Genomic DNA, 15,913 nt, shown 5'->3' with positions numbered 1-15,913 from the left:
ATTACACGTCTCTGTCTTCAGTGTTTTCCGGGACACCTCCTATGGCATTTTTCAAGGTCGTCTAATCCTCGCTTTTTAAAAATGGCTTACAAGATATGGGTTGTCACTATTGTGACACTACATTTCTGTAGAACACATACATGATTAAAGCTACCCCACATGAAATTCTGTTACATAGAGGCACCGATCTGATACACTGGATTCATATCTGGATCCGTATGTGCACTGTTTCTCATTTAAAAAAAGTGTCTTATGGAATGTTGGTGTATGAACACTTATAGTTAAAAATTATGTTACACATATAAGATTGGTTCCAATCAATTCCACACAGATTTTAACTTGTGTAAGTAAAAACACCACTGGTACTGGTATCATCATTGCTCTCTCTCTTTCTCAACCCAACTGGTCAAGCCAGGTGGCCGCCCACCCAGAGCCCCGGTTCTGCTCGAGGTTTCTGCCTGTTAAAAGGGAGTTTTTCTTTGTCATTGTCACCAAGTGCTTGCTCATGGTGGGAATTGTTGGGTCTCTGTAAATAATATTATAAAGAGTATGGTCTAGACCTGCTCTATGTGACGTAAGTAAGTGCCCTGAGATACCTTCTGTTATGATTTGGCGCTATATGAATAAAGTTGAATTGAATCAGCACTGTGTCAGTCAATACTCTGAATTTGGAAACAGTATCAGTAGAGAATAACTGGGATCGGTGCATCCTAGTAGCATTAAGTCTTTCTTGGGAGGCATTTTGGCACATGATTAGAAATTCAGAGCATTGAGTCCCTGAAGTAAGCTTTTTGAAAGTTACTTGCTGCGGTCAGATGGTCTTCTGTTTCCAACAGTGTACAAGATAGCTCCTGTTGTGATTATTTGTTATTTTACTTGTCATCATGCAAGTCTGCACCAGTAGCTCCCTAAGTTTTGGCATGACCACTTGCTGTGCCATTTCATCCCATTTTTTGGCCTTTACTCTGTGTCAAACCAGGTTTCTGACATATGTATCCTTCATCAACTTTCGCCTGCTGTCCTCAAGAACTCCACTGCATACCACACTCTTCAAACGCTACATTTTACAGATGTATTGGCCGTGGCTGCACACAGGTTTTGCAGTTGAGGAAATATAATAGACTTGTGGTTCATATGAGTGTTTCCAGATGCAGTGGCGGTGCGAGTGTGTGGAGGGTGTACAAATGGGAATTGTGGTGTCTTGACAGATAAAGCATCATTTGTCAAACAAGCGTGACAAATGTCAATAGTTGCATTTACTTTTCATAATAATCACCTTGCTGAAAGAGGAAACATTTATTTTACATTGCCAGAATGCATTGATGCAGGTTTCTTAGTTGACGTAGTTGGCAGTGGTAAGACTACCTCATTGTTGGGTAAATTACTGTTCTTGAAAACGCTTAGATGCCGCAGGGACACAATTCTCAACCAAAGATTTCCCCAAGTGTAGCTTTCCAGGTTTTGTGTTCAAATTGGTCTAAACGCTTATCTGTATTTTGGTCATATCTTTGCAGCATCAACAACAAACTGCAGCAGCCAGAAGCCGCATCTGGGGTGCTGGAGTATGCCATGAAACATTTTGGTGAGCTGGTGAGTGCTTTTCTTTTCTTGGGTAATTTTTTTGCCTTCAACCAAAAAAGGAAACCTTATCTTAGGTTGCATTCAGACAGACACCGGGACAAAAAACTAGGCCTGCTCTTTCCTTTCAGTCGTACCTCTATGTTGGCAGAGCAGGGGTGTTGCTGCAGAAGGCTCTTGCAAAAAACAGTTTTTCATCAAAAATATTTAAACTGGCTCAACTTTTGCCTCAGCTCAGTCCGCATCATCTGGCAACACATTACATTGGCGAATCAAATACATGCAAGCACACATTCCAGGTAGAATACCTTGTAGTCTGTATGTGTAACATTGTGCTAATTCTACAGGACACAGAAGACAATTATTGCTGCAATGATAACTTTCTAGAGTTGTATAATCCTGCCTCATACAAGTACAAACCACATTGCAGTATCGTTGCATTTGATCTTAAAACTCATGGATTTTCAAACAGTACTTGCATCTTTGTATTTTATTTTGTCACTAGTACCTGTGGCAACAGCCCACACCAACTCAGACCTTTGCATTTCTTAATGCAATTTTGGACAAAGTATTTTCTTAGTGGGCTGTATTATATGTGGTCTCTTGTCTGCATACACTTCTTCCTGGGGTATCCTTTCCCCACACACACAGTTTAACATGGGGATGAGGGTCATTTGAGACACATACCCCCAGAACACCCTGTTCCTAATGTGCAGCATGTGGAAAACACATCTGCTACACTGATCAGTAGTCAAGGGCAAGGAGCAGAATTATGGACTTTTTTGTCCAATTGACAGGATGTTTGGATTTTCTTGCATATTTGCACACCTTTCATGTGTCTCTGCTGTGTATTTTTCAGAAACTACTTGGGACTACTTTGCACTTTTTTTTACATTGGTAAAAGGATGTAATGTATCATACCAAAAAATATAAACAGTTATTATTTCTTAATGGCGAGTGGTTCGTAAGTTCCCTGAATAGCTGACTTTACTGTAACTCTGTGACTTCTGATGGGACAAGGGAAAGCCACAGAATATGTTACTCCTGAATGTTTTGGTATTTATATTGAGCTAATGCTTGAATTTGCCTGTATTAGTTTTATTAGATTTATATTAGCATTGAAATTAAAGTATTTTGTATTTTCTTTTGATAATTATGGAGCTATATTTTTATCACAGGATTATTATTTTTCTGTTCATGTACTCCTCTCTAATATTACTGAAACTCCACAGTGTTTCATGTTCTTTGTAGATGGACCTGGTCCAGATAATAACTGTCAAACAGTGGACATGCCTTGGACACCATCACACAGATTTTCCACATCAATTACATTAGAGGAAAATAAAATTTTTGTTCTGATCATTTTCCCTCCCTTTTACCAGCATTGCATCGTTTAGTAACTGTGGTTTTTGTTTGCTTCTTGTATGGATGTATCGGACAGGTCAGTACTTAATAATAGAATAGAACAGACTAAAGCAGTATACCTAAACCAATAATCAATGTATCCTATTAAGTATTGTGTTTTTAGCCAAAACATGATATAGCTTATTCCGCCATGCCACATACCTCTATTGTCACCAGTAATTATTAAAAACATGCAAAATAGCCATTATTTTACATTTGGGTATTTGGTATTACGTCATTACAATGAACATGGCTGGTGTAATCTATTCTTTTTTTTTTTAACAAAAAAATGAAACAATTTTTTTTCCCAATAAATTAGCAAGCGCTTTAATGCATGCAACATTGACATTTAAATCTAACACACAGAAAGTAAATATAAAAGCTCAACACAAAGAAAAAATATAAAATAGTACCTCGAAACAATACAAATTAATTTAACGCACAAACCCCCCCGCCCAAAGAAACAGCCATGGGGATCATCAAAATGGAAAGTGAACACAGAATGCAGCGATGGACTCAAAATAAAGCTCTGTTGTGTACTGGAGAGATTATAACTTTTTATGGCACTTTGTAGCCTAACAGTTAAATCAAAATCAGCAGTCTATTAGCAAGTTACTAATATGCAATGTTTTTCCTTTTTCCTACAATCCACAGTTGCCACAGATCCAAATTCAAGAGCTTAGCTGGTGTTGATTACATACTATGCGATCAGTGATGTGTTAGCATTAGACGCAGTGAAAAAACAGGGCTGTGTTTCAGAGATAACCAACACACATAGTATTGTCTAATAGAATGCATTCACTTGACTTTGGGCTGAAAATAATCACTTAAAAAAATCAAGTCAAATGTGTTTTCCCAACCATTAGGACAAAAGGTGTTTCCTTTTGCCTCTGTGAACTGCAATTATGTTTCTCTGCAAAAGCATGGTAAAAGTGCAAAGACAAAGTAGACTAAGAGAACCTTCTTTATGAGGTGACCATTTGGAAAGCTTTACTGTGGGAAGATGCAAGGTTTCCCTGTTTAAAATACCAGTCAGTAATCAGTAAAGCAAAGGTTGGAAGAGATCTATGTACTTAATCATTGGTTGATGTTTCCCAAAAGAAGTAAATACCTAAAAGTTTAGTTTTAAGTTTAGATGTAATTTGAAAATCTCCAATCAGCCATGCAATATTATTATAATGAAAATTTGAAGAACAATTTCTGAAATTGTCAAATGGTCAAGATAACAAACACGTTTTTGCTATGTGATGAAATGCAGAGAAATAGTTCATATTAATTGTGCAGATTCTTGTAGTTAGATGGTTCCAGTTTTATGTTTCTTATGTGATTCCTTTCTGCTGTCTTATTTTTCTATTAGGAAATCCAAGCCACCTGGTATGAGAAGCTACATGAGTGGGAGGATGCCCTGGTAGCATACGACAAGAAGATCGACATGAACAAAGAGGATCCAGAGCTCATCCTGGGCAGAATGCGTTGCTTAGAGGCCTTGGGAGAATGGTATGTCAGTAGCCATATCTGTTGTGAGTTCAGTAGGGCCGCAACAATTTATTCAAATCAGTGTTCCAGCCTTCAATGTCCAGAGCCTACAGCATCTCAGAGTGAATCTCATCCACACCTGGCACCTTGGTGCTGAGGAGCTTCTTAACTACTTCAGAGACCTCTGCCAGGGATATGGGTGAAGCTTCCCCATAGTCACCCTGAACTCCTCCCACACCCAGGTTTTTTCTTCAGTGATCACTGAAGCCACAGCCCTTCTGGCCTCCCGGTACCCAGCTGCTGCTTCAGGAGACCCCTGGGCCAACCAAGCCCAAACGGCCTCCTTCACTGCTGGTGTCCACCGGCGGGTTCTTAGGTTGCCACCACAACAGGCATCGACCACCTTCCGACCCCAACTCCCAGCAGCCGTGGTAGTAGAGGCTTTGAACATGGTCCACTCAGATTGCATATCCCAAAATCCCCCGGGATGCATGAGAAATTCTTCCAGAGGTGGGAGTGTGAGAGCTTGCAAATAGTTCAGTTCACCCTCACTACACTTTTGTGTTTACCAGGTCTGTCTGGCTGCCTCCCCCACCATCTGATCTAACTCACCACCAGGTGGTGATCAGTTGACAGCTCTGCTCCTCTATTCACTCTAGTATCCAAGACATAGGGTCACAAATCTGAACATCTGAATCTTTGCCCACAAAGTCGATAATGCATTTTTGGGCTAAGATGTTCTGGTACACTTGTGAATCACCTTATGCTCCAACATGGTGCATGTTATGACCAATCCATGACTAGCACAGAAGTCCAATAACAAAGCACCACTCAGGTTTATATTGGGCAGGCCGTTCCTCCCATTCACCCCCCTCCAGGTTTCTCCATCACGCAAGTGAGCGTTGAAGTCCCCCAGCAGAACTATAGAGTCCCTAAACGGTATCCTTTCCAGGACCCCACCCAGAGACTAAGAATGCGGTGCAAAATTCAATTCAATTTTATTTTATTTATATAGCGCCAATTCATAACAGAAGTTATCTCATTGCGGTTTTCCTATAGAGCAGGTCTAGACCGTACTTTTTATAATATTAGAGAGACCCAACAAATCCCACCATGAGCAAGAATTTGGCGACAGTGGCAAGGAAAAACTTTCTTTACGAGGGCAGAAACCTTGGACAGAACCAGACTCAATGGTGGGCGGCCATCCGCCGCCGCTGCTGTGTGTGTGTGTGTGTGTGAGAGAGAGAGAGAGAGAGAGAGAGAGAGATTGGGAGGGGGGGCACAATGCAAAATTCTTCTTTTGTTTTTTTTTTTTATATAGTTAGAATAGTAATTGTAGTGTTAATATTAATAAAGTAGTCATAATAGGAATGACAGCTATAGGAAAAATAATGTCAGCACCATGTTCCTGCAGTTGTCGAGCAGGAACATGGGGGCAACAGGTGGCCCACAACCACAGCAGTAATAGAGGCATGAGTAATATCAATATCAATAAATAGGGAATTTTAAACTAAACTATTGCACAGGAGTATTACACAGAATATTGTTCAATTATGTCAAGTATGTCAAGTATTGCAGAGATGTAATGATCAACGTCCAGTTTAATGACTTAGGGTCATACAGACTACCCTTAGAGGGAGGAGTTAAAGAGTTTGATGGCCACAAGCAGGAATGACTTCCTGTGGTGCTCTGTGGTACATGGGTCTTCCACTGAAAGTACTCCTTTGCTTGACCAGCACGTCATGGGGTGGGTGGGAGACACTGTCCAAGATGGCATGTAGTTTGGCCAGCATCTTCCTCTCTGACACCACTGCCAGAGAGTCCAGCTCCACCCCCACAATGTCACTGGCCTTACGGATCATTTTGTTGAGTCTGTTAGCGTCTGCTACGCACAGCCTGCTGCCCAAGCATGCAACAGCATACAGGAAAGCACTGGCCACCACAGACTCATAAAACATCTTCAGCATTGTCCGGCAGATGTTGAAGGACCTCAGCCTCCTCAGAAAATAGAGGCGGCTCTGGCCCTTCCTGTACAGAGCTTGATAACTGAAGGCTCTGATTAATGCCAATTGAATGTTCCAGTCTCTGTAATAGGATGTGATGGTCAATGGTGTCGAACACAGCAATAAGATCTAACAAGACAAGTACAGAGACAAGTACATTGTCTGATGCAATTAAAAGGTCATTTGTAATTTTCACCAGTGCTGTCTCTGTGCTATGATGCACTCTAAACCATGGCTGAAAATCCTCAAATAAACTATTGTTATGTAGAAAGTCACACAACTGATTGGCGACTGCTTTCTCAAGGATCTTAGAAAGAAAGGGAAGGTTAGATATAGGTCTATAGTTGGCTGAAACCCCAGGATCAAGAGTGGGCTTTTTAAGAAGCGGTTTAATTACAGCTACTTTAAAGGATTGTGGTACATAGCCTGTTAATAAAGACAGAATGATCATATCCAGTAAAGAAGTGCTAATTAAGGGTAAAACGTCTTTAAGCAACCTAGTTGGAATGGGGTCTAAGAGACAGGTTGATGGCTTAGATGAATTAATCGTCAAAGTCAGCTGAAGAAGGTTGACAGGAGCAAAGCAGCCAAAACACACATCAGGCTCTACAGCTGTTTCCAAGGTTCCTGTGTTTGAAGACAAGTCGGCACCGGTTAAAGGCAGGACTTGATGATTTTTTTCTCTAATAGTTAAAATTGTATCATTAAAGAAGCTCACGAAGTCGTTGCTACTGAGAGCTATAGGAATACATGGTTCAATAGAGCTGTAATTCAGCCTGGCTACAGTGCTGAAAAGAAACCTGTGGTTGTTTTTATTTTCGTCTATTAATGATGAGTAGTAAGCTGCTGTGGCATTACGAAGGGCCTTCCTATATGTTTTAAGACTATCTTGCCAGACTAAACGGGATTATTCCAGGTTGTTGGAACGCCATTTCCTTTCAAGTTTTCGTGATATTTGCTTTAATTTGCAAGTTTGGGGGTTATACCATGGAGCTAACCTTCTTTGTTTTATTATCTTCTTTTTTAGAGGAGCAATAGAATCGAGTGTTGTTCGCAGTGAGCCTGCACCACTATCAACTAGATGGTCAATTTGGGAGGGGCTGCAATTTGCATAGGAGTCCTGTTATATTGTGACATAACATTGAATTAAATGCAGATGGGATCGCTTCCTTGAATCTAGCGACAGCAATATCAGAAAGACATCTAGAGTAAGATTTTTTGCCTAATGCCGTGTAGTCCAGTAATAGCAGTTCAAAAGTTATTGAGTAATGGTCCGATAAAGAAGGATTCTGTGGAAAGACTATTAAATGTTCAATTTCAATGCCATATGCCAGAACAAGGTTGAGGGTGTGGTTAAAACAGTGAGTGGCTTCATGTACACTGACAAAAGCCAATTGAATCTAATAAGGAGATAAACACAGTACTAAAGCTATTATTTTCAACGAATAATGAATATTGAAATCACCTACAATAACCACTTTATCTGTTTTAAGGACTAAACTTGATAAAAACTGAGAATTCAGATATAAACTCAGAATAAGGACCAGGAGCGTGGTACACTATAACAAATAGAATTGGCTATCGTGTTTTCCAGGTTGGGTGTGAAAGACTAAGAACAAGGCTTTCGAATGAGTTATAATTTAGTTTAGGTTTAGGGTTGATTAATAGGCTTGAGTTGAAGATGGCTGCAACTCCCCCTCCTCGGCCGGTGCCTCGAGGAATATGAGTATTAATATGACTGGGTGGAGTGGATTCATTTAGGCTAACATATTCTTCATGACCCAGCCAGGTTTCAGTAAGACAAAATAAGTCAGTCTGATACTCTGATATTAAATCGTTCACTAGTACAGCTTTAGATTACAGAGATGTGATGTTTAAGAGTCCACATTTAAATCTCCTATTTTGTTGTGCTATTTCAGCATTTTTGTTTAGGTTTTTATTTATAACTCCTCTTTTGTTAACTTTAGATTTTATTCATTTAAGTGGTCGGGGGGCAGACACCGTCACTAAGGAGTTTTGGGTGGGTAACTGCTCTGGAAGCGCAGAGAAGCGTGTAGGACTGCAAATCTGCTTCCTGGTCTGAACTCTGAGTTGCATAGGCACAGACAACAGTCAGAGCTTTACTCTCAGCAACTCGTAGTTGCATAGAGATGACCCTCTTGTTCTCCGGGGAGAACACAGCAGCGCTCAGCTGGGGGCTCGTGAGTATCTCCACCCGACGCCTCTCACCCTGGACAACTCCAGAAAGGGAGAGTCCCGCACCAGCTCTGGTTCCTACCCTGCCAGAGGGGTGACGTTCCATGTCTCTAGAACCAGTCTGCGATGCCAGGAGTCAGAACACCTAGGTCCCCGCCTTTCCCTGCCGCCCGGCTGGCAATGCACCTGACCCCAATGCCTATCGCTGCTGGTGGTGGGCCCACAGGGCCATGTAGTTGTTTCGGGCTGTCCCCAACCGGGCCCAATGGGTCAAGGCCCGGCCACCAGATGCTTGTCGGCAAGCTTCCCTACCAGGTTTGGCTCCAGGAGGGGTCCCCTATTTTCATATATAGACACTTACAGCTTTTGTTTGTCTCTATGGCAACGGCTGTGCATGTAGGTGCAGCGCCCAGTAGCTCCTTCAAACGTCGCTACAATTTTGTTTTAATCAGTTTTTTTTTTCTTTCGGCTTTATTGCTAAAACATCATTGAATGATGTCTGACTAGATTTGATTTAAAGGGCTAAGCCAAAATTGTTAAAATCGATTGGATCGGTGGTTCAATCCCGGCTTCCCCAAGCCCGCATGTCGAAGTGTTCTTGGGCAAGACACCTCAAATTGCTCCCGAGGGCTGTGCCTTCAGTGTGTGAGTGTGTGTGAATGATTAGTTTCTTTGAAGTGATGAGAAGTTGGCGTCTGCCATCAGTGTATGAATGTGTGTAAATGAGGTGAATGTGTTATGTAGTGTGAAGCGCTTTGAGTGACTAGAAAGGCGCTATACAAATACAGTCCATTTACCATTTACTTGACGGGCGGACTGTGTTCTTAGCTGAAGGACTCCGGCAAGATGAAAGGAGGAGGACTCTGTGTTTATGTCAATGATGCTTGGTGCTCAAACACAGGCAAAGTGGATGGATACTGTCTCACAAATGTCTAACTTTTTATGTGAAGAAGTAATCCATATTATCATCACTATCTCTATCTGCTGTTTACATTCGACCATATGCAAATTAAAAAAGTATCAACAAATGCCTTGTCAGTCAGTACCAAATTTTGATACCAAAGGAGTAAATCTCATCAGTGTCAGTACGCCAGAAAGTATGCAATATGCTTGTACCAAGATCTAATGCTGGTGATTGGCTGTCTAACGTTACACGTCGTAGACTACACTACGCTATGCCCAGAGATGGGGCTCACTGTTTTGTTTTGTTTTCTGCCAGCTGCTTATCAGCACAGGTAACTAAGTGAACTTTCTGCACACTTCTTGCTAGTTAGCCAGTGCAGCTAACTTATATCTGCTCGTCGGTGAGTCTGTTCACCACATCGTCGACCGGCTTGAAAGCCCTGGCGGATCCTCTCCTCTCCACCCCAGGGATGGATAACCTGGAGCCGAAGCGGAGAGAGTTTATGACGGCAAACCATTGTGTTGCTTAATCATACAGACCGGCAGATGGTTGTCAGACCTGGACTAGCTGTTCTTTAGCACAGAGAATGTAAGAGATCTCACTCTCCCACTATGTCCCAGTACCAAAAACATCACCCACACAGTCATTCCCTTCTTCCGCTTCTTTGGATTAGGCAGACTGGATGCTACAACGCGTATTGCTGCCATACTATTTGTTATTAATGTTCCTTTCAACATTTATTTATATTTTATATATTCCAATACTGTCAGATATTCCATCATTTTCTTCATTTTAGTTCAGTTATCCAGGTTGAGTAAAGTGCACAGAGTAAAACCAGCTGCTTCCAGGTCTTTGAACAGCTTCCTCTATTGAAATGAGTAATTGTACCATAATGTGTATTGGATTTTCTTTTTGTTAAAGTGGATATTATAAAATTGGTTTTGAAAAAAGTATCGTTCAGGAACCGGTATCGAAGTCAAGGTACTAGTATCGATATCGAAATTTTTGACAGTTACCCAGCCCAATATATAAATAAGTGTACTGTATATATTGTTTTATTTAATTTATTTTATGTTACCCTATTTTAATATGAATTTAATTATGTTCTATGTGTGTGGCATGAAGGGACTACAAACTTTAATTTCATTACTCAACCTTGTGTTGTAAAATGATAAATTACAGTGTACAGTATTTGTAATGTTTTCTGACTGTATTTAATTTACTATAAGTTTGTTTTTTTCTAACACATTTTGCCCTGGGCTTTTAGGTATAAATGTGATTCACTGAAGTGATAAAATAGGGAACATATTGGTTTCTTCGTGTTTTAACCTTGGCTCTAATGGATAAAGACAGCATCTATACATTCTGTGAACTCTTCCATCTACCACTTTTTATTTGCTTTTATTTGCATGAACAGGCATCTTATGCTAATAAGAGGCCACCACAGCTGAGGCTCAACTCCATAACAACTGCCCATCTTCAAAGAGCATTTTTAGGGAAAAAGAAAGTCACAAGATGGCCAAAGGAGCCAAATATTTGGATCGTCATAGAGCTCATGATGCTAAGCAGATGTTAATTTGCTTATGTAACCTGCTGTCCTTGTGCCATTGTTGTATACACTACGATTCATTTCACAAGAAAATGATTCAATAATTTTACAAGAAAATGATTCAGCTGTAACCGGGTCATTAGTAAGAAGAGATCAGACTTAAGAGAACACATTATTCTCTGTCAAGGTAAAGGGATATTGTACCAGTCTTCTCGGTGCTAATCCAAAACTGGTGAGAGAGATTGTTAAAAGTGCAGTTAATGTTTTTGTTTTCAAACCTTAGTAGAGTATTGAGCTTTTACACATTTAGTCTAAAATGTCCATCTTAAGTTTTGAAGTTTTTTATTTGAAGGGATTGTTTGTGCCAATTTGAGTTAGTAATATATCCCCTATATTATTTATTAGTCCAGCATAATGTATACAGTACATGTTGGGTTAGTTTTAAATTGTGACCACTAATAATCTTTTTCAGCTTGAGTTTGTTTTTGGTCCAGGTGATTTGGCCTCTTGTCTCTGTTAAAACTCACACATCAAGCTGCTGATTACAAGAGCTGTTTTATACCTGACAAATGCTGCTATTTGGAACTCAAACTCAAGCATGCAGCTATTTTGGCATGTTGTGTTCAGGGAGGCCTGTGTGTCACATAAAGCCACTTTTTGACCTTCCTGCATAGCTTTCATTTACAGATTTTGCAGTCCGTTTTGTTTATAATTCTAAACAGCTGATCTGAACAGCCAATAAGTATGAAAAGTAATAAAACCAAAGGAGGAGCTCCGACCTATAGAATCATAACTAAGGGATGGTTCAGGGCTCACCTGAGCCAGCCCTAACTATAAGCTTTATCAAAGAGGAAAGTCTTAAGCCTACTCTTAAATGTGGAGATGGTGTCTGCCTTCCGAACCCAAACTGGGATCTGGCTCCCATTCTACTTTTGGAGACTTTAGGAACCCTGTAACCCTGCCTTTTGGGAGCACAGTGTACTAGTGTTCTAGTAGGGTAATAGGGTACTTTGAGCTCTTTAAGATATGATGGTGCCTGACCATTAAGGGCTTTGTAGGTGAGGAGAAGGATTTTAAATTCTATTCTGGATTTTACAGGGAGCCAGTGTGGAGAAGCTAATATGGGAGAAGCAGCATTTTGGATCAACTGGGGAGTCTTAAAAGACTTAATGGGGTAGCCTGATTAAAAAGGAATTGCAATAATCCAGCCTAGAAGTAACAAATGCATGGACTAGTTTTTCTGCATCTTTTTGAGATAGGATGTGCCTGATTTTTGCAATGAGGTAGGTAGGTGAAAAAAGGCAGTCCTTGAAGTTTGTTTTATGTGGGAGTTAAAGGACATGTCCTTATCAAAGATATCTCCGGGGTTCCTTAGGATGTTGCTGGAGGCCAGGGCAATGCCATCTAGAGTAACTATTTCTTTAGATAATGTGTCTCGGAGGTGTTTGGGGCCAAGTACAATAACTTCAGTTTTGTCTGAGTTTAATATCAGAAAATTGCAGGTCATCCAGGTTTTTATGTCTTTAAGGCAGTTTAGCTAACTGATTAGTTTCATCTGGCTTGATCAATAGATATAATTGGGTATCATCTGCATAACAATGACAATTTATGGAACGTTTCCTAATAATATTAGGAAAGGAAGCATATATAAGGTGAATAGAATTGGTCCAAGCACAGAACCTTGCGGAACTCCGTGACTAACTTTGTTGTGTATGGAGGATTCATTATTAACATGTACAAAATGAGATTGATCTCATGAATAGGACTTGTTCTAGTTGGATAATATGGTATTATGAGATCTTTAAGATATGATGGTGCCAGACCATTAAGAGAAGAGAAGGATTTTAAATTATATTCTAGATTTTACGGGGAGCCAGTGCAGAGAAGCTAATATTGGAGAGATATGATCTCTCTTCCTAGTTTTTGTCAGTGGCGTGCATGATGGACTCACCGTTAACATGTACAAACTGAGATCGATCTGATAGATAGGATTTAAACCAGCTTAGTGCGGTTCCTTTAATGCCAATTGAATGTTCCAGTCTCTGTAATAGGATGTGATGGTCAGTGGTGTTGAATGCAGCACTAAGATCTAATAAGACAAGTACAGAGACAAGTCCTTTGTCTGATGCAATTAGGTCATTTGTAATTTTCGCCATTGCTGTCTCTGTGCTGCACTCTCAATCTTGACTGAAAATCCTTGAATAAACTATTGTTTTGTAGAAAGTCACACAACTTATCGTTGACTGCTTTCTCGAAGATCTTACAGAGAAAGGGAAGGTTTGATATAGGTCTGTAGTTGGCCAAAACCCCAGGATCAAGAGTGGACTTTTTTAGAAGAGGTTTAATTACAGCTATAGGACTGTGGTACATAGCCTGTTAATAGAAAGCAAGGGAAGTGGTCAGATTCGTCTTATAGTGTCCATGGCTAGCTTGCCAACACCTGGAAGACGGCAAAATAGTCCGCCGTTTGTTAGGCTGCCCGTCCTTACACTCCGGATTCGTCTTCTCTTCACCCACTACGCCATTTACCCACTAATCCAATCCAATCCATTTGTTCATCGTCCGGGCCGTCCATCAGCCGCCTCGTCTGGACCAGAGTACAGGAAGTAATGCTGGACTTTCTGGGGCAATTTACAAAGCTGGAACTCTGAAGAGAGGTTTCACTCTGTCTGAATTCTTGGAACTGCAATTCTGCAGAGTAATTGTGAAAACCAAGAAAGTCTTGACTGAGCAGAGAACTTTTGTACATACTGAGACAATGGCATAGCTGTCAGTACAGCAAAAACATATAAAAAAAAAAAAAATAGGGACAGCAAACTGTGCACCCCAAAATGAATCTATTTGTTGAATTAGTGATATTTAAATATTGCTGTTACAGTCGGAACCGGAACTAGACAACGCTGCGCATGCGTTTATTCGCGTCCGCACGGGCATCTGTTTTAGGGACAAAGCAAATTAAGTTGTTTGACTGGGTGAAACGAATGCTGCTATTTTATATAACAGGAATTGAGTGGACACGTTAACTGATAACACGAAAAGTTTCAGATAAAGCGCAAACTACAAAAAAAGTGTTCAGTTCCTGTAATAAAGCTTTTAAACATTCTTTTATGTCACATTTACATTATTAAGATGACGTGTAACTGCATAGTATTTTAATTACTCAAAATATAAGGCAACCATATTTTCAGTTTTGGCAACCAAAAGCTGATGCCTGATTGTCAGCCTGGCAACCACTTTTAAAAGTTAGTGTTGAGCCCTGTAATAATTAGAATTTCATCATCAAAGAAGCTTATGAAGTCGTTACTACTTAGGAATAGGACCAGGGCCATAGGAATACATGGCTCAATAGAGCTGTGTATTCTGTTATGGTATGATGCTAGTATGTTACTTTAAATGCCCTGCACACCCACACAGGTGTTTCCACTTATTCTGGCTGATTAGGCTTCGTTTCAGGTTGAAGTTGGGAGAAGATATGCTGATGTGATGTCCAAAAATTCATATGCCAATAAAAGTAGTAAAGGTGTAATAGGTCTTTTTCACATGAGACATTTTGGCATGTCATAGCAGGAAAAGCACAGGTGTAATTGCTAACAGTTAGTAATCATGACTGCATTCCATTTAGGTGAGCGAATTCCAGGGTCCTGGTATTATGCATGCTGGCTCACTGGCATGGCTTAACTGAACACTTAATGGAACTGAGCAATTGTTAACGAAATTTGTATCATCTGTGCTCTTCCTGCTATGGCAAGTTAAAATGTCTGCCGTGAAGACGGTCTATTTGTCCCGTCCAAACAGGTACAAGAAAACTAATGAGAGTGAGGGAGATCTCAATCAAGCACAGTTGGCGCACGCTCACACAGTCCTGAGAAGAAGTCTAATCGGGCACAAGTGAAAACACCTGTGTGGGTGGACCAATGGTGTGTAGTGTAGGGCCTTTAAAAACTCTAAATTAATGTCTCTTTTTAATAGTTATTTTAGCAACTTTAGATAAATAGAAATTCCAAAGATGTGAATGATGGTCTACTGAGTCAAATTATAACTTAAGCTCTTGCTTCCGCTGGACTCTGTTTGTCTGCTGTAGACACACATATGCCCAGTGTACCGAAGCTTTTTGTACTTGTTGCTTTTGCGTTGTACAATAGCCAGGCAGCTGGAGAACGGCTTTGCTTCACTGACTCCCATCCAAACCTGCCTTCCTCTTTTTCTCTGTCTGTCCATCCCTCTTTCTCCCTGATCTAAGCACACTCCAGCATCTTGCCTGTAAAACACATGCGGTGGGTTTGATCTCCCCCTGGACAATGCCGCACTGATTGTTTTTAATGAGGAATTAGTCTTGGTTAGATGCACCTGACTCCAACTGGAACATTCATCTGTTTGCTGGGATACTTGATTTTATCAGACAGTTGTGGGACAGTACACTAATTTAAGATGTTCATCTTTTAAGAACAAATGAAGAAATAAATAATGGCAGATCTAATCAAAACCAAGTCTTATCTCCTTCTCATCCTTGGCCAGAAATGCTTTGCTATTCTGGTAAATGATTTCTTCAATTGTTGTTGCGCAGGAAAAGTAAATTTAGTGTCTTGACACGTATGTATTATCATTAAGACTTTAGAATAGCTGTTGAGGATACCAGGAGACCAGTACAGTATAGCATTGCTTTAGACAAGTTGTAAAAGCTGCAGTTAAAGCTATGGTTATCAAATTCATGTCAGGCAGTCAAGAATGAGTGCTTCACTCCTTTATATACCTATATCTACATTTCAACTTCACCATGTTCTACTGAAGCATATTCTACAAGTT

General features: G+C 40.4%; 1 protein-coding gene across 2 annotated transcripts in view; it reads left to right on the top strand.

Moving 5' to 3' along the window:
- The window catches only part of mtor (mechanistic target of rapamycin kinase), a 114,486-nt gene that overhangs the window by 56,222 nt on the left and 42,351 nt on the right, over positions 1-15,913 (top strand). For both annotated transcript variants that reach the window (XM_044211706.1, XM_044211707.1), the window contains exons 29-30: positions 1,515-1,590; positions 4,340-4,479. In XM_044211706.1, the coding sequence (XP_044067641.1) occupies positions 1,515-1,590; positions 4,340-4,479 (216 nt within the window). The remainder of the gene's footprint in view (positions 1-1,514; positions 1,591-4,339; positions 4,480-15,913) is intronic.

The sequence above is a fragment of the Siniperca chuatsi genome, linkage group LG10, assembly GCF_020085105.1.
Source record: "Siniperca chuatsi isolate FFG_IHB_CAS linkage group LG10, ASM2008510v1, whole genome shotgun sequence".
NCBI lineage: Eukaryota > Metazoa > Chordata > Actinopteri > Centrarchiformes > Sinipercidae > Siniperca > Siniperca chuatsi.
This window is presented reverse-complemented; position numbering and strand designations above follow the sequence as displayed.